Source organism: Podarcis vaucheri (assembly GCF_965113315.1).
Source record: "Podarcis vaucheri genome assembly, chromosome: 15".
NCBI lineage: Eukaryota > Metazoa > Chordata > Lepidosauria > Squamata > Lacertidae > Podarcis > Podarcis vaucheri.
Genome location: NC_138753.1, coordinates 18,016,639 through 18,040,730, shown reverse-complemented (window position 1 = coordinate 18,040,730; position 24,092 = coordinate 18,016,639). Strand labels below are relative to the sequence as shown.

Genomic DNA, 24,092 nt, shown 5'->3' with positions numbered 1-24,092 from the left:
AGGCCATGAAAACATCTAGCATCAAACGGGATGCATTGGGGTTGCCCCAAGACCTGTTGCTACCCCAGGTGATGTTCACGATGGCATCCTTCCTTATTCCTCATCCAGAAGGAGCGACCGGCCAGGCCATCCACCAGTTTTCAAGGAGGAGGAGAGACTCTTGAGAAAAAACATGCATGCATGGCCATTTTTTGAAGCGTCAAGGGAAGGGCGTCTTGAATTTTCAACCAGGAAAGGAAAATATAGCAACGTCTGCTGCATCTTTGGGAGGTGATGCTGGGAGCCTGGCGGAGGTTTTGCCATTACTGAATCTCAATCTTCACACGGGAAAGGCGCCTGGTTGGCAGCAGGGGCCACATCGCGGCGAGATTACCTGTAACCCTTTGCAAACTGGTTGCTGCGCCTGTTTAGAAACAACAGGCACTGCCTAGGAAACCAAAGCAACAAACAAGAGGGAGGGAAGGGGCAGGAGAGCTGCGCTGGCTTATCGTGCTCAGTCACGTAGGATGCCAAGGCTTATTAGTGCCAAGAGAGTCGTGTGTGTGATTGATGGTGTTGCCCAACCAGTCATGTGAGGTTCTGAGCTGGCACCACACTAGCCACCCAAACCCTTGAATGGAATCAGGACCCCTTACAAGAATGACAAAGAAGCCCTTGGTGCTGAGCACTGTGGGCAAGAGCCCTTGGCCTACGCAGGATGGCAGTGGATCTACAGGCAGCGGTGGCTGATGCCCATGGAAGCGTCCAAAACCTCCCATTGTTCTAGGTGCATTTTGCGACAGGGAATTTCATTTGCACAAGCAGTTTCTGAGTTCTGGGCGCAGTACTGCACCTAAGATTTCAGATTAAAACTGCAGAGTGGAAGGAAAGGAGGCCCTTTTTCTGTCTCCCCACTTCCAGCTACTCTCTGAAGATTGGAGAAGAGACCCTCTTAAGAATATTAGTGGGGTAGGCAAGGGAAGGACTAGAATCATGTGGGAAATGAACATAATATTTTAGCTGCAGTTCATTCATTTCAGCTTTGCACAGTGGTACCTCGGGTTAAGAACTTAACTCGTTCTGGAGGTCTGTTCTTAACATGAAACTGTTCTTAATCTGAGGTACCACTTTAGCTAATGGGGCCTCCCGCTGCTGCCATGCCGCCGGAGCACGATTTCTGTTCTCAATCTGAAGCAAAGTTCTTAACCCGAGGTACTATTTCTGGGTTAGCAGGGTCTGTAACCTGAAGCGTCTGCCACCTGAAGTGTCTGTAACCCAAGGTACCACTGTATTCTTGTTATAAAAAAGTGCACCTATACATTCCGTTGTTGTGCCTATAACATAGCTGTCAACTTTTCCCTTTTCTTGTGAGGAATCCTATTCAGAATAAGGGAATTTCTCTTTTAAAAAGGGAAGCGTTGACAGCTATGGCCTATAACTTAGGTTTAAGGTGCCATTTAGCTCCTAGGTTTTACATTTCAGATTCTAACACTGGCCCGTGGGGGACTGGTAGGGCAGAAGCCAGGGAACCTGACAGCAGGGGGTGCCGTAACTAAGTAATTCACAGGAGTGTCCTAGAGTGGACGCACTGGGCGGGCCTTGTCCTCCAACCGAGCTGGAGAGCTTAAAAGCACTTTCGACATGGGGAAACCCCAAGTGGAGGAGGGAGCTATCAATGGCTACTACCCATGATGGCTACCTCTACAGCTAGAGGCAGGCATGCTTCTGAAAACACAGGAGGCTAGAGTGCTCTTGGGCTCATGTTCTTCTTGGTGGTTTCCCAGAGGCATCCGGTTGGCCAGTGTGAGAACAGGATGCTGGACTAGATGGCCCATTCCCTTGGTCCAGCCGGCTCCTCTAATGTTCTTAAATGGACCTGGCGTTTGAAGAGCTTTTAAGCTCCCCACATCACTCGGATTTAACGTGCGCAATTGCAACCAGAATTTTTGCCTAGCATTTCTGATCAGCAATGCAATCACTGAATACTTTTGCCGTATTTTTCTGTGTATAAGACGCCCCCGTGTATAGGACGCCCCCCTATTTTTGGGGACTCCAAAATAAGAAAATAGGGGGAAATTGCCCCATGTATAAGATGACCCCCCTTTTCTAAACATAATTTTAAAAGAAAAAAACCTTGTCTTATACACAGAAAAGTACGGCGATTAAAGTCTTCTTTACCCCAAATCTTGAATAATGTGATGAATTGGTGCAGAGGCTCCCATCTTAGACTTTTCCCTACTGGCCCACAAAAACCAGCAACTTTTCCTTTCCCTACTGATTGAACCAGCATCCCTACTCTTTCAGTGGAAACATAGGAATCAGCCTTTCAAAGGGGTACCAGGAAGGAAGGAAGAAGCCTTTTCTCTCTTCTTCATAAGTATCACTGCACATCAATTCATGATGGCATGTGTGCGTTTGAAGCATTCCCACGGCCCTGGTATGCATTTTCCACTGATACAATCTACTCATGTCTCCTTTGATTTTATCTTCTTCTTCTTTATTTAAGGCAAGGGTGCTTTGAAATCTGACCCGACCATGTGACCAAGCACTCCACTGGGAGCAAGCTCATCTCCACGTGCCCAGGCACCATGGCTGTGCTCTCAGCTCCTGAACAGCTGAGAGGAACATCACAAGCCAGCATCCTGGTGAGGCTGGGAGGAGGACTCGGCCGCCAACCCCAGCTCAAGAAACACGTTTGTCCAGAAACGGAAGGCCGCAGAGAGTTTGCTTCTGCAAATGATGCGGCGAGGCTAAAGTGTGGAGGTTTGAAGTGGGGATATTTGCAAGAATTTGAAATGGCAAAGATCTGCCTGTTGGTCCCAGTACGTTTCCAAGCACAATTCAAAGTGTTGGTGCTGACCTTTAAAGCCCTAAACGGCCTTGGTCCAGTATACCTGAAGGAGCGTCTCCACCCCATCGTTCAGCCCAGACACTGAGGTCCAGTGCTGAGGGCCTTCTGGTGGTTCCCTCACTGCGAGAAGTGAGGTTACAGGGAACCAGACAGAGGGCCTTCGCAGTAGTGGTGCCTGCCCTGTGGAACACCCTCCCTTCAGATGTGAAGGAAATAAGCAGCTATCTTATCTTTAAAAGACATCTGAAGGCAGCCCTGTTCAGGGAAGTTTTTAATATTTAATGCTGTATTGTTTTTTAACACTCGATTGGGAGCCGCCCAGAGTGGCTGGGGAAACTCAGCCAAATGGGCAGGGTATAAATAAATTTATTATTATTATTATTATTATTATTATTATTATTATTATTATTATTAGTCCTCTCTCCGGTTTGTGCAGCAGCAAATGGGTTCTTGTTTATTCTCGTGTAAATAGGAAGATGTAATTGAAAGGAGTGACACCTTCCATACAAGTCAGGCAGATTAAACACAGAATGTGTTTTGTTTTCAGATGGCCAGTGTAGAAGATTTTTTTTTAGGTTTTACAAATTATCAGCAGGACAAAAGGGCAATTCCTTTCCATTTAACTTGTTCGTTGCTAAATAAATATGGGGAAATATTTAAGATTTTCAAGTGGTCAGGCTTCCCAGATGTGTGAATGCTTTTATGTGTCTTGTCCATGTTCATTAATTTCAACAGGTCTCCTCTGAGTAATGGAGACAACCCACTGTCGGTTGCAGTTTAAATATATATATATCAGTGTTAGCTTCTGGAAATCAGAATATTACAGCACGATGAGAAGCAGTCCTGAGTTCAAAGCCCCCTCGACCAACCTGTCTGGAGTGGAGAGGTACTTCTGCTTCTGGAACTTCTTCTCCAGCCCCATGAGCTGCAACTCCGTGAAGATGGTGCGGCTGCGACGAGGCTTCTTCAAGCGGGGCGCAGACTGCTCCGCCTCCGACTCGCTGCTCCCGTGGGTCTCGCTGGCCTGGGTCTCTGAGCAAGTGCTCCCTGGCGTCGGGTGTGGCGAGAGGACGCGGGAAGTGCCGGCGGCAGGGATGAAGTGGGAGACGGCCGAGGGCTGCCTGGTGATGACAGAGATGAGAGGATAGGCCCTCAGAGAAGGGGAGCCTGGGGAACAAGCATCAGAGAAGGAGAGGGGTTACACCACAGGTTAGGGCCTCGGCAGGAGAAGTTGAATCGTCGTGGTTCAGAGCCGCCCAATCAGAACAAGGGCGATTGGGCAGGAAGAGGGGACATCCTGAAGTTGCATGCATGAGCTTTGTGCCTCCCACCCTAAGCCAGGCAGAAGCTTCACGGGTTTCGGGATGGAGGCACCAGGATTTAATACTGCAATGCTATAATTTACAGGGAACATTTAGGGGACTAGCCTAGTCTCCCATGTCCACTGGCTGACTACACACCACTGCTGATTGCCTGTGATGGCCTGGGACTCGGGCTCAGACTCGGAACCAGAGGAGTCTCAGTCTGCACCGGATCCTTTGCCTCAGGCATCACCTGAACCACGTCTGGGGCCTGATCCTGAAGAGTCCCAGTCTGCACAGGTTCCCCTGCAGCAAACACCAGCTGGGCCGAGTCAGGGGCCAGAGCCTGCCCTGGCTCCAGATGTGGGGATTACCTCGTTGCCTTCAGCTGGGCCATCACTTACAGCTGCTCCACTACCAGTTTGGTCAGGGGAGGCTGAGGCAGCCTCTGGGCCTAGTAACCCACTGATGTCTCCCGAGCTGCAGAGACTCAGGTCTGAGAGAAGGAGAGACCTCAGTATTCGCAGGAGGAGTGCTCGCCTTTGGGCAAAACAGGGAGGTGAGTTGCTGGGGGATCAGGACCAGCCATTCCCCGACAAAGTTAAAAGGCTGTCGGGCCCCAACCCAGGTTGTGGGAGCAACATTGTTGTATGCCAGAGATCCTGTAACTGTCCTTGCCTGGTTTCCTGCCTTGTGTCCTGCCTTGGCCCTGTTGGACTGACTCCTAGCATTCTGGACCGGCCCTGGACCACGTTTCATGGGTTACCCCCGGGCCCAGCACATTGCCCTATGCCTGTTTGGTTGAAAATAACTATGTTCAGCAGGACTTGCTACCATATTGGCATGAACAGCCTTGAGACTATTTGGCCCGTCAACCAGGCCAGCGTTTGACAGCTTTGCACAAACATCTTTAGCCCTCACCACTGTGTTTACTCATGGATTTGTGAGCTCCTTGCTTTGCTCAAATGTCCCCGAAAAGAAGTTCTATAAAAAGCGCCGCCACCAGAACGCGTGAAAATTGGACGCATTATGCCAAGTCTCTCGAGCCAAGACTGAAGTGGCTGTCGCTCTGCCACCCTTCTTTGTGTGAATAAGGAGACAGACATCTGCTCCTGACATGCTCCTGTGCTGCTTCCGAAATTGGTGGGAGATCGTGTCAAGGTAAAGGGCCAGCTGGCCACGTCCTCCTGACCAGCCTGAGAACATCCCATTTCAGTCAGCAATGGCTGTGGTTCAACAGCAATGGAGACCCAGGACAAGTCTCCTTCCACTTCTCTTGAAATCCCTGATGCACCCATGAATGGAAATCAGAAAGAAATATCAATATATCTGCACCAGTTCTGGTTATGTTCCTAAATGTGTACTGAATCTTTTAAAAAGACCCACATTCCCAAGCTCTAAGGCTAGGACAACATTTCTGTGCTGGAGTCTCCTGCTTAGTTTGCTTGTGTGTTAATTAAGACACTTTGCCATACCTTATCTTTCATATTGCATTGCTATTTAAATTCTAATAATTATTTCTGAATTCACATCGCTACATATAAACCAGCATATGCAAATGTTATATGTCCCTTCATTTGTCCTATTTTGGGGCCAAGCATTTTCTTTTTTAAGCTGTGCTTAAAGTGGCCATCCTATTCCAAAGAGGCTAAGAAAGCTGCTTCCATGTTAGGTTTTCAAAAGGGTTGCAAAGACTTTCTGTTTTTATTTTATTTATTCCATTGCATTTCTATCCCACCTTATTCTCCAAGGAGCTCAAGGCAGAATACGTAGTTCTCACGCTCCTCACTTAATCCCCACAACAACTCTGTGAGGTAAGTTAGGCTGAGAGGTGGCAACTGGCCCAAGGTCACCCAAGTGAGTTTCATGGCCAAGTGGGGGATTTGAACCTGGGTCTCTCAGGTCCTAATCTGACACTCTAACCACTACACCACACTGATGTAGTGCAAGCCAGGACAGGCATTTGGCTGAGCTAGGTCATCTTCTGTGATTGTGGCTTAATTTGCAGTTTTTATTTGGACACATTTATACTGTGATTTTTTTAATTGCATTTTTTAAAAAAAGAATATTGTGAATTGCTTTGAGCTGATGGCTCAGCTGGTAGAGAGGAGGGCTGCAAGCTCCTGGCTCAGTTCTGGCTTAGCTTTGTTTAGGGAAAGAGTTGTGGCTGCACACAGTGAGCCTAAGCTTTGCAGGTTCAAGTCCTGGCATCTCCAGACAGGACTTGGAAAGAGACCCTAACCTTGGAGGTCCACTGGTAAGGGAAGACTGACCCAGGTGGACCACTGGTCTGACTGCGCAGAGCAGCTTCCTATTATTGTAAGCAGTTTGAATGGATAAATAGAAAATGAAACCGTTCCACCCCTGAACGCTGCAAGCTCACACAAGCTTCCCACATTAAAAACAATCTTAAAAACGAAGACAAAACTCAAAAACTAAACAATCAGCAGAGCCCAGCGGATAAGAGGTTGGCCACAAACTCAAATAACACAAGTTCTATTCTGAGTTCTGACTCACTCCATGACCTTTCACAAGTCACTTTACGTCTCCATCTCCATTTCATTTACTGACACCCCAATCTCTAAGAACAGTTATTTAGAAGGGAGCCCCATTGACTCTGAAAGCACTTTCCCTATGTGTCCCAGATATGGCGTTCTCAGCAGTGGCAACAACAACAACAACAACAACAATCCTTTAAGGTCGGCTTGCTCTACATTTCAGGGGGGAGAGGATGTCTTGCCAAAGGCTGCCTAGTGAGTCCATGGCTGGGTGAGATTTAAAGTGAGGGGTTCTTGACTTGCAAATCGTTTATTTAATGCTGTTGGTGGTTGGAGCACTGGGCTGGGACATGATTTAGACCCCCACCCAGCCCTGAAGCACAGTGGGTGATCCTGGGCCAGTCATGAGCTTTAAGAGAATGGGGCCCAGTTTAGCCCAGCATCTTGTTTCCGTGGGAAGCCCACAAGCAGAACAACACTCTCCTCTCTTGTGCTCCCCAACAACTGATATGTCAGAGGCATACTGTGTCCGACAGAGGATGCAATACCTAGCCAACATGGCTAGTAGCCATTGATGGCCTTCCATGAATTTCTCTAATCCCCTTTTAAAGCCATTCAAGATGGTGGCCATTGCTACAAGTTGTGGCAATGACTCCAAGTGTTTAAGTATGGGCCTCATGGAAGAAGAAAAAAAGGTCCTCCTGTGTGAAAAAGCCTGTCCAGACATCTTTATGATCTAAAGAATTCCTTACCTGGATGCAGCAAGGATCTCTAAAGCTCAGAAACGGAAGACAAGACAAGACCTGGACATTTTTTAGCGATACAAAACTATGCGGACTCTGGCTAGGGCAGGGAAAATAACTTGCAAATTCTGTGTTTCTAAAGGCAAAGAAGAGGCAAAACTTTTCCACTGTTTGGCAGGACTTTATTTCTTACACGTCAAACTCAGACATGCAAAACTCTCCCCATGCCAAATCGCAATGTGCTTTTCTTTTTTAATATGTTATTTATTTATGTATAAAATTATACACCGCTTATTGGTTAAAAAAGAAAGAAAAACCCTCAAAGTGGTTTACAAAAAAGAAAAAAGAGAACAATAAAATTATGAGTGAGGTGAATTACCAGTAATTTGAGACTTTCCAAAAGTTAAAATAACAATAAACTAAAAACTCATATCCTATACCACCTGATCTCTACTAATTTGCATGAACAATCTCTGCACTGCTCCTGCATTTTGTGGTTTTGTTTATGTTCTTTCACATCTGTATCTTTGACCCTACATTAATTTAAAAGAATTCTTGCAAAACAAGAGAAAAAGCCTGTCCTGAAACTTCCGATACTCAGTTTCATTGGATGACCCTGGTGTCCTAGGTTGATGAGCGAATGAGAAAAACATCTCTCTATCCACTTTCTCCATGGCATGCATAATATTATATACTTCTATTGCATATGCACACTTCTTTTCTAAACTAAAAGACCCTGTGATCATTTTGACTGCCCTTTGCGGAACCTTTTCAGACTCCAAAGCAGGGGTCAGCAATCTTTTTCAGCCATGGGCCGATCCAGACCATGTGGTGGGCTGGACTATATTTTGAAAAAAAAAATAATAAACGAATTTCCATGCCCCACAAATAACCCAGAGATGCATTTTAAATAAAAGGACACATTCTACTCATGTAAAAATGTGCTGATTTCCGGACTGTCCGTGGGCCAGATTGAGAAGGCAATTGGGCTGCATCTGGTCCCTGGGCGTTAGGTTGCCTACCCCTGCTCTACTGTATCCTTGTGATAGCCCTAACCCACCAAAATGAGGTGGGTGGGTAGCCATGCAAAGCCCCTTGAGTCCCTTGGAAGATGGCCCAGTCCAGAATTTCAGAGAGAGACTCTCGTTTTCTAGGCAGAAATGGTAAAAAAAGACTTTCAAGCAGTGGCGTAGCGTGGGTTGTCAGCACCCGGGGCAAGGCAAGTAATTTCCGCCCCCTAACCCATGGATTTGCGCCCCCTAACCCATGGATTTGCGCCCCCTAACCCTACCCCCCAGATGTTGCGCCCGGTGCGGCCAGCCCCCCTGCACCCCCCACGCTACACCACTGCTTTCAAGTCTTTTGGAAAGCTCCCAAACCCCGCATGCTTCCCATCACACGAGGCTAAAGTCAGCCAAAAACATCTGTTGGGAAGCTCTGACTGAACTCCTCAAGCCCGCTGGACGTGACACAATTATCTATACGTGGCCTTCAAACAAGATCCCATTTCAAAAGTTTCAATTAAGATCCAATGCCTCAAAGGAATCCCTTTTTCTCCACGCCTGCCCGATCCCCGCGACATGGATCCACACGGCAGATGTTGTAATGGGGAGACAGAGACGAGCAGGAAAATGAAGCTTTAATTAATTGCGCTGTCTGAACCCCCGCAATGGCAAGACACTTTTTCCTCCCAGGCAAAAACAAAGACAAAAAACACACCACACCTCCCTCCAAAACCTCAGCTAAATCTCTTAATGGAATAAAAGGGGGAAGGAAGGAAAGATTTATGGATCAGCTCCTTCTTGGCATGCCAGGCTCTGCTCCGAGGCAGAAATGTGATCTTTGCTGAAAACACCGTGTGGCGCAGAAAGGTAAATAAGAGGAGAAAATGAATGAACTTGAGACAGGAGGACTGTAAATCTGCCGGCTGGGGAGCGTCAAAACAGTGGGGGAAACTGAAGAGAGCTCCGTCTGCTTCTGGCTTGGCCTATGGCAGTGCTGGAGAGCAAAGGCCTGCGGAACTGACTGCCTCTGACCATTCAGAACACATCCTGCTGCTGCTGCTGCTGCTGCTGCTACCTTTGGCGCATGTGCATTCCTGGACCCCCAACTAGTCCAAGGAAGGAGCTGATAAAGGAAAGGGTTTGTGGGGAGAAAATACGTTTTGATTAAGGATAGGGAAGCTTGTGCAATCCGAGGGCCACATACCCTTAAGGGTAATGTTATGGGGGCCACATGGCAGTGGTGGGCAGGGCCACAGGCGAAAGTGGGCAGGGCAACAAATGCATCAATTACCTTGGTACAGTAGCCTAGTTTCTGCACGCGCACATCCATGCACAACCATCTCCATCCACAGCTCAAGAAGACATTCCAGCCGGGGAAAACACTCAAGAAAGGAATAGAATCATAGAATCTTAGAGTTGGAAGGGACCCGAGGGTCATCTAGTCCAACCCCCTGTATTGCAGGAATCTTTTTGCCCAGTCTTTTTTCCCTATCTCAGCAAAAGCATCCATGGCAGATGGCCATCCAACCTCTGCTTAGAAACCTCCAAGGAAGGAGAGTCCGTCACCTCCTGAGGGCGTCCGTTTCACTGTCAAAGGGCTCAAAATGTCAGAAAGTTTTTCTGAATGTTCAGTCGCAGTCTCCTTTCTTGTAACTTAAAGCCGTTCGTTCTACCCTCCAGAGCATGAGAAAACAAGCTTGCTCCCTTCTCCACATGACAGCCCTTAAGGCAGGGATAGGCAACCTAAGGCCCGTGGGCTGGATGCAGCCCAATCGCCTTACTAATCCGGCCCATGGACGGTCCAGGAATCAGCGTATTTTTCCATGAGTAGAATGTGTCCTTTTATTTAAAATGCATCTCTGGGTTATAGGTATTCGTTCATTTCTGTTTTCAAAATACAGTCATACCTCATGTTACATTTGCTTCATGTTACGTTCTTTCAGGTTACGTCCTGTGGCGACCCAGAAGTACCAGAAAGGGTTACTTCTGGGTTTCGCCGCTCGCACGTGTGCAGAAGCACAAAATGATGTCATGCGCAGAAGCAGCGAATCGCAACCCGGGCGTGTACAGACGCACCACTGCAGGTTGCGCTCTTTCCATGTTGCGAACGGGCCTCTGGAATGGATCCCATCCGCAACCAGAGGTACCATTGTATAGTCCAGCCCACCACATGGTCTGAGGGATGGTGAACTGGCCCCCGGCTGGAAAAGGTTGCTGACCCCTGCCTTAAGATATTTGAAGATTGCTATCATATCTCCTCTCAGTCCCCACTTTTCCAGGGTAAACATACTCAGCTCCTTCAACTGTCCGTTTGTGACACACTGCGCCTGTGGACAAGCTGAACAAATGGAGCCCTGGCTTGCCCCAGAAGATGCCTTTGCACCCATCCTTGGAAGAGAAACTGCAAATCAGAGGAGAGGGCAGAAACTACCGTATTTTTCACTCTATAGGACGCACCTGACCATAGGATGCACCTTGTTTTAGAGGGGGAGAACAAGAAAAAAAAATCTCCCCCTCTCTGCGCAGCGCCCCTTCAGCGAAGCGGCAGGAGAAACGGAGCCCCTTCCATTTCTCCTTCTGCTTAGCTGAAGGGGCGCTGCGCCTTAGCTGAAGGGGCACCTACCCTTCAGCGAAAGGAACCCGAAGCCTCCGGAGTGCGGCAGGAGCTCCCACCACGCTCCGGAGGCTTCAGGCGGCTATCTGGAGAGCCTTATGGAGCGAATGCAGGCTCCTTGGCTTCAGTGAAGGCAACCCGAAGCCTCCGGAACGCGGCGGGAGCGCTCCCACTGGGCTTCGGAGGCTTCGCATTGCTATCGCTGAAGCCAAGGAGCCTGCATTCGCTCCATAAGACGCACACACATTTCCCCTTAATTTTTGGAGGTGAAAATGTGCGTCTTAAAGAGCGAAAAATACAGTATTTTGGGCCACTCCTTTGTGCTTCCAGCCTGCTGACGGCACAACTTTAAATTGCTCAGCTAAGCTGTCCGAATTATCATAATTATCATAATTTCACTTGACAATTATAGAACCCCTTTAAAATAAATCAGAATAATTGATAAAGTGCTAATAATTAAGGGTGGGAGAAGCTAGTTCTGAGCGCATTTTTCCACCTCCAGGGTGCATTTTCAGCTTCTAGATATGGAACTGGTCACTGTGGCTTCTAAGTCAACTATCCAAGGGAAGAAGTGCAAGGCAAGAGTTGCCCGGTCCATCTGGCCTACAAATTTTCACCAGGATCTGCTCTTAGATCTGTTCAGTGTGAAGAATGCTTTCTCTTCATCGACAGAAAACCTCCGTGGCATCGATGAGGAGCTCCGCCTCCTCCTCCTAACTGCATCATAAGAACTGTAACTAAGAACTTATTAATTTGATTTACTTCACAAAATTTATAAGCTGCTTGACTGTAAAAAACCCCCCAAACGAACCTAAAAGCTGTTTACAAAAAAAGATAAAACAATAAAGCTATCACTAAGAAAAATTAACAATCATAATGTAAAGCCTCTGAAAAATTAAAATAACAATAGACCAAAAATAATAAAAAACAGATTAAAACTTTCATCAACTTTCTAAATGTCTGGGTAGACTTGTTTAAACAATGATGTTTTCAGTAAGTGCCAAAATGAGTAGTACAGGCTGAGATTGAGCTTGCTTTGTCTTCCTTTTCCTCCTTCCTTTTCCCCTGCGTGTCTTTTTGGGTTGCAAGTCTTTGGTAAACAGCTTGGAGAGCCTTTTTGGCTAAAGGGTGAAACAGAAATGCCCTCCATGTTCCCTGTTCTTCTAATTCTATGATTCCCATTAATCTAAAACTTTCTCCCTCTGTTTCGTTCCTCTGCGATGAGTGGTATCGGAGCCCTCTCTTATTAGCCACCTCTCAACGCGGCAGTATAATTCAGACATAATCACAGTAATTAATAAATTTGACGGAATTCAAAGCTCCCATGCCCGAAGGCCCTGGGAAGTTTTAGTAAAAACTAATCAGGGGGATAATTAACACTTTATGATGATGACACTTCTCCGCACTGCTGTTTACAACTTCAAGATAAATGCCCTGACAGTAACTAATTAGCTCCAAAAATATGTGACGACCTGCAAGCTTTGGAAATGCAAAAGGGTTTAATAAAGGCAACCCTGGAGACCTGCCCATAATCCTTTATGCAAAAGCAATTTATAACCCCAGTTTAACAAGTCCCCATCCAAACTCCACCCACAGCATGTAGGGTTCGTGCATCAGCCCTGGTCAGGGGCTCATCCTGCACAGATCCAAAGGCTCAGTGCAGCGCTCCAGGACTGCATCCTTGTTGCAATGCTCAGCTGGCTTAATGTGCCTCCACCATTAGACCCTCACCAGCTTTGGTGACAAGCAAACTGGAACCATCAACAGCAAAGGCAGGCAGGTTGGTATTTGGATTCAATTTTGAGATGTAAAATAGGAACCCAGGAAGCCTCGTTATCACACAATCACACCATCCTCCCATTTAGCTCAGTACTGTCTACTCGGACTGGCAGCAGCTCTCCAGGGTGTGGGGTAAGAGTCTAACAGCCCTGTGCAGAGATGCAGGGCATTGAACCTGGGACCTCCTGCACAAAAGTAGATGTTCTGTCGATGAGCTTCTCGGCAGCAACTCCACAAACTCTCCAGGAAAAAGGAGGCACCGGCTACGAGTTCAAATTCTACGCACACTTAATGAATTTCCAAGTAAACATGTGTGAGATCAGACTCTCCAACCCATCTCTGCATTCCAAGAGGCGCTTTATTAACGCTGTGTGTTTGTGTGAACGCACACCTAAATATAAATCAATCAATCAGTCGTTGGCTTCCTGCTCTGTTAATTATCGCAACATCCATAAGCAAACATGAATTCCGGGCGGCTGACTCAGAGCTTACACAAAGGGCGCTTCAGGTTTCACAAGCCCACCCTTGTGGCCAGTGCCAAGAAAACGTTCGCTGCAAATGCCACTGCCTTTTTCCTGCTTCCAACGTGTAAAAACCATTTGATGAGTGACACAGAAGGATGGAGAGTGAAATTAATTGTTTGCAAACCAAGAACTGCTGTCCCTCTGAGATCGCCGACTTTCAGGAAATGAATTTGTCTTACAAGGAGATACACTTTCTCAGAGAAGTGTCATGCAGGAAGCAAGCATGGATTGGGAGAGGGGGGAGAAGACTGATTCAGTTCACAGCTGAAGGCAAACCTGCTCAATTCACACTTTAAAAAAAAAAGTGGATTGAAACAATTCAAACTTCTCTGAATTTTGCAATGCAATTCTCCAGAAAATCAGGGTGTGCAAAATTGCACAGACTAGGACAAAGGCTCACAATGCCTGTATTAGTGACAATAACAAGCAAAACGCATTGCATTGGGAGAAATGCTTTGCAAAATTGAGTATATTAGACAACAATTGCATAGAAACATGTCAGGGATTGAACCTGGGACCTTCTGCGTGCAAAGCAGTTGTTCTACCACGGAGGTACCTTCCCAAAATACTATAAAAGAAAGGAAATGGGGTATGAGGGGAGAACTGAAAACAAACTGTTAAATATAGTGGCCATGTGTCCTGCTTTACAGAGGACAGTTCTCTGCTTGAAGGACTGCACAGTCCAGGTCCAGTTTAAAGACTAATAATAATAATTTATTATTTATACCCCGCCCATCTGGCTGGGTTTCCCCAGCCACTCTGGGCAGCTTCCAACAAATTATTAAAATACAGTGGTCTGTTAAACATTAAAAGCTTCCCTAAACAGGGCTGCCTTCAGATGTCTTCTAAAAGTCTAGTAGTTGTTCTTCTCTTTGACATCTGGTGGGAGGGTGTTCCACAGGGTGGGTGCCACAACCAAGAAGGCCCTCTGCCTGGTTCCCTGTAACTTGACTTCTCGCAGTGAGGGAACTGCCAGAAGGCCCTTGGCGCTGGACCCCAGTGTCCAGGCAGAACGATGGGGATGGAAACGCTCCTTCAGGTATACTGGACCGAGGCCATCTAGGGCTTTATAGGTCAGCACCAACACTTTGAATTGTGCTCGGAAATGTACTGGGAGCCAATGTAGATCTTTCAAGACTGGTGTTACGTGGTTTCGGTGGCCGCACCCAGTCACCAGTCTAGTTGCCGCATCTTAAAAGAACATAAGCAGGAAAGCAGTTTACTATCCAATCCCTCCTCCCAGGGAACTCTGGACATTGCAACTCTGCAAGTTGGAATAAGGAGGTCTTCCGACAACTCTCAGCACCTTTGACAAACTAGGGTTCCCAGGATTCTTTGGTGAAGCCATGGCCCAGTCCTGGGATGGCTCATTTGGTAGAGCATGAGACTCTTACACTCAGAGTCATGGGTTTGAACCCTACGTGGGGCAAAAGATTCCTGCATTGCAGGGAGTTGGACTAGAAGACCCTTACAGACCCTTCCAACTCTGCAATACTATTATACTGCTTATCTGTATAGTGAAGATGGGAGCATTAAGAGAATTCATAGCAAATAACACTTTCCCCCAGTCGTGTTCATTTCTCTTACGTTTGATTTAAAACATTTTGTTTAGGAATCTAGAATTAGAAAACATTCAAACACAAGCTTTCCAAGCATAGTAAGAAAACTCTGCAGAGAATTCCAGTTTTGTTGGGACATTCAACCAGCCTATCCATGAGAGCCACAGTTAGAAGCCTCGAAAAGTCAGCCATTAAATTAGTTCACTTAGGAAGTTCAGGAGCCTAAAAATGCTACCCTACCTACTGCAAGGTTGCCATCAAAATGTCAGCCTGTATTCCCACTCCTATTTAATTCAGATTCACCCTTTCTGGGGCAAACCCACTAAGTAAAAAGATCTTGTTGCCCATGATCTGCTGGCGATATCTCCACAGCCCAATGCAAAGTGATTCCCCACCTCGAAGCACCCTTGAATGTCCCGAGCTGCGTTATTTTAATTCTTTGATCTCAGACCTGCCACAATAGGAAGAAGACCCTTCTCTTCCCTCCGCACCCAGCTCTGGGGGACAAAAATAAACCCAGTGGCCCGTTTTGCAGAACAGCTGCGCAAACAATGCAATTTAGAAGGATGCATAATGACACATGATGGAATTTTGGCCGACCGGCCAAACCTTTGTTTTTGTCAATTAGCTCAGTCAAATCTCTCACAGCTGGGTAATGAGGAGGGAACGGTACACACACCACCCCAATAAAATAAAAAGCATTGCTAACTGCTGAGCTTGCCAAGGCAGCCGGGACAGGGACCCGGAATCAGAATCAGAACTTTATTAGCAAAGCCAACAGGCCATAGCTATACAAGAATTAGAAATAAAATAAAATAAACATAAAGAGGGGATAAAAACAAACAAAAGGAGGTCCGTCAGGTGAACACGTCTGTCACTCAGATGGTGGCCCTTAATTTCACAGCTCTCTCGATGTATCTTGCGACCTTCTCTGTTGTCTGACTGTCCGTATCAGATAAGAGAAAGAACAGTATAATGTCTTGTGGACGGCCGGGGTTGGGGAGAATGAGTGGAGTAATAATCTCATTCCTTAGGTCTTTATAAAGGGGGCAGGATAGAAGGACGTGGGACACTGTTTCCGTGTTACCGTCTCTGCATGGGCAGAGTCGTTTTTCAAATGGAGTCTTTTGGTAGCGACCTTCGAGTACGGCAGGGACCCGGAGATGGCATCAAAGGGGCACACACCCTGCTCCTAACTAAGCCACAAGTTGGAGAGCTTGACCTCCTGTCAAACTGTTTGCCTCTCGCTTCGGCACTTATCCTACCACTCCTCTCGCAGTGGGACTTAAATTAGAGTCAATAATTTTTGGCTTGATTAACCAGTTGACTTTTAGCTTGATTCATCTGTAGCTTAAGGCAGGGGTGCAGGAGCCTCAGACCAGTATGGCAATGCGGCCCTCTAAACCCCTAAATCTGGCCCCCAGTACTCTCCCCAGACCATACCCCCTCGCTGGTTTAGCTTCACACCCCAACCAGTTTTGTCGAGACAGGATACGCCCTTGAACTCTGATTGCGACTCCTAGAATGGAGGGTCAGGAAGGCGGTGTGAGTGAGATTAGAACCTAGCCTGCTGTACAAGGGTAAAATCTGCATGTATTGCTCCTCCCACTTTTGCCTCTGGACCCACACACCGCTGGCATATGGCCCTCAGAAGGTTGCCCAGGAGGGAATCGGCCCTTGAGAAGATTCCTTGCCCCACCTAGCTTTTGAAGACATTCCCATGATCTCTTGACCCGAGTCTCTTGTTTTAATTACTGTACTACTTTAACAGGGCTGTTTTGTTACTACAGCATTTTAATTGTGTGTGTGTGTAATAATCTTATTTATTGATTTTCACAACAAAAACTTAACAAATTTTAACACAGACCGTAAATTATTTTATTGACTTCCCATCCTCCCCTTCCATGGTTTCCATATTTACCTTTAAATGCTGCGTATTTCACCATTCAATACATCCATTTAAACCCATTTATCTTGATAATTAATGCAGTGGCTCATATTTCAAGTCTTGCTGGTGTTTACATCTTGCTACAGTATTTCTTTAAATATCCAATAAAAGGCCTCCAGTCCTCAAAGAATCTTTTTGTCATTTTGGTCTCTAATATTTGCTGTTTATCTTGCCAGTTCAGGATCATTTTCAAAAGCCATTCTTCCTTTGTTGGAACCTCACCTTTTTTCCATGGATGTTTATATTTTATTCTTTGCGCCATTCGTTTTTTATGACTGTAACCCACTTAGAAGCCTATCCTGTCATGAAGAGGACTATAAACCGAATAATAGAAACTCATAATAAATAAATAAGAATCCTGGCTAGAGAGGGTGCTCTGGGTTAACAGAGTTAGGCGTAGGATGTTTGGATCTCCCCAGTCAAGCACCAGACTGGTTTCAGAATGGTCCAGTGCATAGCTGACAATTTCTGGCTCTTCCACCTGCTAAAATAATATAAAGTCCTCAAGAGATCTAGGGCACGACGTGACTCAGTCGCAGAGGCAGCTGCCTCGAATCCCTTTCTGACTGGAGGAAGATTCAGAAATGCCAGCCAGCAAGTCCTAGAGAAGGTGTTATTCCAGGAAATATATTCCTCCTTCCCGTCAGTGCTCTGCTTTCATTTCAGGTTTGGCTGGACACTTCCCATGCACACCTCCCTAGTTTATTTATTTATTGAGTTTGTATATCCAGAGATAAGGGTGGAGATCAGGCCCAATCAGGTCAGGGGTAGTGGAGCACAGTGGTTCAAGCAATGCTTTAAATCTCTGTACAGTGGTACCTTGGGTTAAGTACTTAATTCGTTCCGGAGGTCCGTTCTTAACCTGAAACTGTTCTTAACCCGAAGCACCACTTTAGCTAATGGGGCCTGCTGCTGACGCCGCACCGCTGGAGCACGATTTCTGTTTTCATCCTGAAGCAAAGTTCTTAACCCGAGGTACTATTTCTGGGTTAGCGGAGTCTGTAACCTGAAGCGTATGTAACCTGAAGCATGTGTAACCTGAGGTACCACTGTACTTATGCCACTTGCCAGCTAAAATCTTGTTGGCAGGCATTGGTGTTGGCCTTTAAAACCCTACGTCCAGGTGAGGTGAGCATCCCAGGCACTGGCAGTCAAGACATCTAATGGGCCTTGCTCCAAGAGTCATCATTTCCAGGAACCAAGTGGCCCTCAACCTGACGCCAGGCTTTAACTGTAATAACCCCAGTGCTCTCCTATGCTTTCTCACCTGGTCCTTATCTATTGCCACCTGTTTAGAAGTCTATCTTGGCCTTAGCTGAACTGCATTAATAATTGAATCCAATGGCACTTACTTTTGAGTAGGCATGGCTATGACAGCTCCTCCAAGTGTCCCTATTTTCCAGGGACAGTCCCAGATTTACAGAAACCATCCTGGTTTCTGATTTGATCCCAGAACATCCTGCTGTTCCTTAGGAGAAATGTTGGAGGGTATGGAGTTATGCGACCCCTCCAAGCCCAGGAGATAAATAACTATATAACCTTTAGACGACATCAGAAGGCAGCCCTGTACAGTGTTACCTTGGGTTACATACGCTTCAGGTTACATACGCTTCAGGTTACACACTCCACTAAGCCAGAAATAGTGCTTCAGGTTAAGAGCTTTGCTTCAGGATGAGAACAGAAATCGTGCTCTGGCAGCGCGGCGGCAGCAGGAGGCCCCATTAGCTACAGTGGTGCTTCAGGTTAAGAACAGTTTCAGGTTAAGTACGGACCTCCAGAACAAATTAAGTACTTAACCCGAGGTAGCACTGTAGAGGGAATTTTTTTTAATGTTTAATGTGTTATTATGGTTTTATATATGTTGGAAGCCATCCAGAGTGGCTGGGGCAACCCAGTTATATGGGCTGGTATAAATAATTATAATTATAATGGAACAGGAAGTCGCTATTTTCATTGGAGAAATGTTGGAGGGTATGCCATGATGGCAGCCGACTGAATAACTGATACAGGCCTACAGCCTACAACATGCCTCAGAGTCATTCCCAGTGAGCTCAGTGGGGTTTACCTGTAAGTAGTCATGCACAGAATCACACTGTAATAGGTCTTCTGCTGGCTGACAATCCTAATGATTATATCTTATGAACTGCCAGGCGGGCAAGGCATCCTTGATCCAAAAGATACGATAGAAGTGGGTTAGGTAAATCATCACCAAGGTATTTGTTGTAACAGAGGAGAGGCAGTTCCACCCACTGTGGTGCAGTGGTTAGGAAGTCAGACTAGGACCTGGGAGAGAACAAGGTTCAAATCTCCCACTCGGCCATAAAACAGCTCACTGGGTGGTAGGGGGACAGTCCCTGCCTCTCAGCCTAACCCACCTCTCAGGGTTGTCATGGGGATTGAATGAGACGTAAATGTGAATACTGCCCTTTAGCCATGTATCTCAGGGCAGTTCGCAACATAAACATACAATACAGAAGGAATTCATTGAATTCATGTTTATAAATATCATATTAGACTAAGGTCTGCTTAATGACAATAACAAGTCCCCCCTTTTTTTGTAATGCACCCAGTTTTTTTCTGATTTGTTTTCTACATGCGTACTATTTCTTGTTTCTTCATCTTTCTTGTGTCTTATCTTACCCTGTGCACTTGTAATTTTGAACTTCTTTATTTTTCAACAAAGGTTATAAAATAGAAAAAGAAACCATACAATATACGTAGAAGCAACATAATATACACTGCTTTGAACCAGTATAGGTTTGTTTTTTCCTTTTTGGAAACACTTGCCCTCCCAGCCGTGTTTATCCTTTCCAGGGTGTGCCCTACCATTAGGCAGGGTGAGGCAACTGCCTCAGATGGCAGGTGCTGCGTTGGCCGACAGCAGCAAGGGGTTGAAGGGCAGGGCTGTGGGATACCTGTCCTGCCCTGCGGCTCTAACTCGCCTGCTGCCCTCAGGTGTGGTGGAGAATGCTGTCCTGCCGCCAGTGCTGAAGCAAGAGTCAACAGCCAAGTAGACCAATTGGCTCCAGTGCATGGAACAAGGAGTGTGTGTTTGTGTGTTTGTATAATAATAATTTATAATAATAATTTATTATTTATACCCCGCCCATCGGGCTAAGTTTCCCCAGCCACTCTGGGCGGCTCCCAATCAAGTGTTAAAAACAGTACAGCGTTAAATATTGTACGTGTGTGTGTGTGTGTGTGGAGGGGTGGGGTGGGGTGGGGTGACTTGCCTACCTCAAGCAACAATGTGATCTTGGGTTTTTAATGCTCATAAAAGCAGACATCCTTAAAGTGCTGTGATAAGTGTGTGTGTGGAGAAGGGGACTGAGAAGCGCAGCAGCAAGCCCTGCCTCTGAAACCCGTGCATTAGATTCCTCTTTCTGAACATAGACATGGGCTTTCCTGAGAGAATGCAATGGAAGTCATGCATCCATGTTGCAAGGAACATCAATGTAGCATGCAAAGCAACATCAGTGCCTACTGGAGATGTTCCCATTTCAGCAAGCCTTCTCAATGGAGATCTTTGTCCTGGGTGCTTTATACTGTTTTTGCATTAGTAGTAGTAGAATTGCCTTTACATATGCAACTGCACTAACTTTTTATATATGCAACTGTTTTATATTTGTTTTTATTATACTGAAAATCACTTTGGAATGCCTCATCAAAAATGATTCATAGATGAAATAATAATAATAATAGTGATGGTGCATGACTTGCAACTGTAATTCCAGCTGTGTCTTCATGAATGTGTTGCCGTGTCCTAATAATGTCTGAAACTGAATACAGCTCTCATGACCACAAAGAGGCAGGAGGGGGTTTGGGGGGGGGGTCTAGTATTTTGAGTTTTTCGAAGTCTTACTCCCCATTCTGTGCTTTTGAAACGAGTGAACAGACTAGTGCTCCTTCCCGCCTGCCTCCACATATTGATTTACGTACTTTACGGGTGCTTGAACAAAAGAGTTTGCAGTTGCTTCAGCCCCTGTGCAGATCCTCTTCAGCTAAATAATTTAATCAGGAGCTAAACAGCTTGTGGAGACAACGGCATGTCATTTCTAGGACTGCCCTGATGAGTTACTGAAATAGAAATGGTTTCTACACCGATCGATTACATCATCCTATGTGCACATGTCAAATGCTTTCATTAATCATAAGCACAACCTTCTTTATTACAGGTTTTCAAACAGAGGATTTGGAGGCACTTATAACACAGAGGCCCTTTTCTTAATCCCCCCCCACACACAAACCTCCTTGTCTCTCCTATTGCTCCAAGGATGCAATAGGTACAGCAAAACGGGTTTTTCCTAATTCTTGGTCAATTTCACAAGTTCAAAAGTTTTACATGAAATCAGCCATCGCTTACTAAGTATCGGAGGAGGAAGGTGGGAATTAAGGCACCAGAGGAAGAGAAACATAATTACTTGTACATCTATTAATACTGCAGTTTTGATATCTGACTGTTGAGGGCAGTCGGTGTTATTGTTCCACATTCGGTAACAATATTGGTTGACTGTTGGCATGCAGTGGTAATTAGTATTTGGGAGCTGGCAAGATGCGGTAATTGCTATTTGATGCTTTTGATACCTGACGTTGAGTGCCGTTCAGTATTTAATGAAACGTCGGCATCAGGTTATGCCGGCACTCAGAAAGCACCTGAAATTCAGGCTTTGGGCAGTAACAATTTCACGAAGGAAAGTTTTCATTATGCATGCAAAACAGGTGCTCTACCACTGAGCGATGACCCTTCCCCGATACAAATTATGAACACTCTTACTGTGGACTTCACATGCCTCCTACATACAGCTCCTGCACTTCAGGTGAAGACCCTATAAAGATGAATTCAAAACAAACGCTTGTCATACCAAGCTAAGAATGGGTCATCGTAGACACACAATTGATCTCCCTCACTCTCACATGCTGATTCCTCTAGAACAGTGATGGCCAAACTTGGCCCTCCAGCTGTTTTGGGACAACAATTCCCATCATCCCTGACCACTAGTCCTGTTAGCTAGGGATGATGGGAGTTGTAGTCCCAAAACAGCTGGAGGTCCAAGTTTGGCCATCACTGCTCTATACTGTCTAACCACACAGCCCATATCCAGACTCAGCCACATGATACAAAAACTGGTTACTCGTCTCCAGATGCTACATGGGATCTTGGCAGTTTAAACATTTTGTCATGATTTTAAGGAAAATTCCATAGACAACACGGCCATCCATGTACTGAGTTGTGGAGCATTTCAAGAGAGTTTAGAAGGTTCATTAACCAAACACCCTTCCTCAAAGACCTCTTCCACAGTATTCTGAGCATAATGTGCAGTGCTGGCATGCCCAGGATGTAACAGTTCGTTTCTATAGATATTGTTGTACAGCCTCCCCTTTAATAATCTAAAACACCAATAAAACTTTGAAGGAGATTGTCAGCAAAAAATGAAGCCTAACATTACTGAGCATCCACCTTGATTTGCTTGCACAAAGCATTTGTGGAGATGAGATTGTATCTGGTCTTTGCTGTGCATGTATTCTGATTTATTTGCAGGATATACAACAAAATGCATCCATCCCTAGTTGCTTGCAGGATGTTTCGACGTCCAGTAACATCCCTTCATTCCACACTTTCCCTGTCACTTTCCAAACCACAAAAGCACATTTCTTTTTTTAAAGTGGATTTGTTGCTGAAGGGTGGCAGAGTGTTAACTGCACAAACCTAAATTTCCTGTATGCCCTTGAATCTCTCCATCAAAATACTGAGGGTCTGCAGGCACCCTTATTTGAAAGCTGTTTTTATAAAAAAAAAAAATCAGTACAAACTGGCCACATTAATCACAACATACACAAACACACAGGGAGAGAGAGAGAGAGAGAGAGAGAGAGAGAGAGATTGAATCCTAACTTGGGTGATGTTAACTTCTAGACATGCATCCGATAATCCCATCCCAACCATGTTATTTTTAATAAGGTGCACACCTTATTAAATTGGGATACACCTGCAAATTCTGTCCCAACTGGTTATATGTCCTTGGAAGATTAAGGGGAACGTCTTTCATGGACCCTTTTCCTGAACCAGCAGCTTTCATGCCCCAAGTGATACAGTACCACTCTGAACAAAAGGGAGTCAAGAGTACAGTACAGATTTTTGTTAAGGCCTATAGGTATGATCCCCACTGAACACTCCCAAGTCCCACTGATTGCCATAGACAAGATAAATCTCTCATTGAATAAGTTTGTTTGCTGGGAGATTAGACAATGTTGACTACGTATTGAACATTCATTCTGACATGTTTAGATGATGTTGTGTCAAGCATGTATAAGCCCACATGTTCAAGCACATTTTCCTTATCGCAAGATGTGCAATCTTTTGGGGAAGCAGGTTTGCTGCACAATCAGCTATCACTGAGTTTGCTGGTGTGTGATTCAATCCCACCCCAAAATAATGACCACCTGGGAGCACCCCTCACCAAAGAAACGACAGGAAAGAAACGCTGGCAAACTTTCAAGAGGAGATGTTGAAGAAATAATCAACTACAAACCGATGCAGGCAGGTGTCAAAGTGAACTCAAGAGGGGAGAAACGAGGGACAGAGAAAGTGAAATTAACAGATCTCGGCATCCTGGCATCCTTCCTCACCTTTGCTAAAGAAGGAAGTCCAGGTGAGCTATGTGGATTTCCAAGTAAACAAGCATAGGGAAGGATTTGGTTGAAACATCATTTAGGATCCGAGAGTGGGGAAATTATTTCTAATACTGCATGGGATGGGATCTGACAGCACCAAGTTATCAGCACCTTTTAAAATAGACTTTTAAATGACTCACTCGTACGGTTTTTCTTTCACTACAATTGTTCTAGTGTTTTCTGAAAGGGAAGAACCTAGTCACACTTAACATCCGCTTGCGAGATTCCCTTACCCTCTATGAGCCCATTCAACAGCTTTGATCAGTGGAACAGGCAACGGTTACAGATGCCACTCAACACTCACTCCATACCTGTAAGAAATCTTTTTTTTTTTAAAGCACAACAACTTTGGAACTAACTGCCACTTGACATCAGGCAGCCATCTTCACTACACTCTTTTTTGGTGTCTACTTTAAACATTTTTGTTTAGGCAAAGGCCATCCAGACATGTATTTCAATCTGTTTTTTTTAAGCTTATTGTTATTTTTCTGAACATTTTAAAGGGTTGTTTTAAAGTGTTGGGTTTTTTTACTGAAAATTTTATTGTTTTGTTATTTTTGTAAACAACCTTGAGGTCATATGACATTTAATTGAAATAAAATAAATCTGTGCTTGTTCCC

At 45.5% G+C, this 24,092-nt stretch overlaps 1 protein-coding gene across 1 annotated transcript in view; it reads right to left on the bottom strand.

Moving 5' to 3' along the window:
* BARX2 (BARX homeobox 2) overlaps window positions 1-24,092 on the bottom strand; it is a 45,963-nt gene that overhangs the window by 9,860 nt on the left and 12,011 nt on the right. Inside the window, exon 2 of the mRNA XM_082200861.1 lies at window positions 3,700-3,997. Coding sequence (XP_082056987.1) covers window positions 3,700-3,997 — 298 coding nt within the window. The remainder of the gene's footprint in view (window positions 1-3,699; window positions 3,998-24,092) is intronic.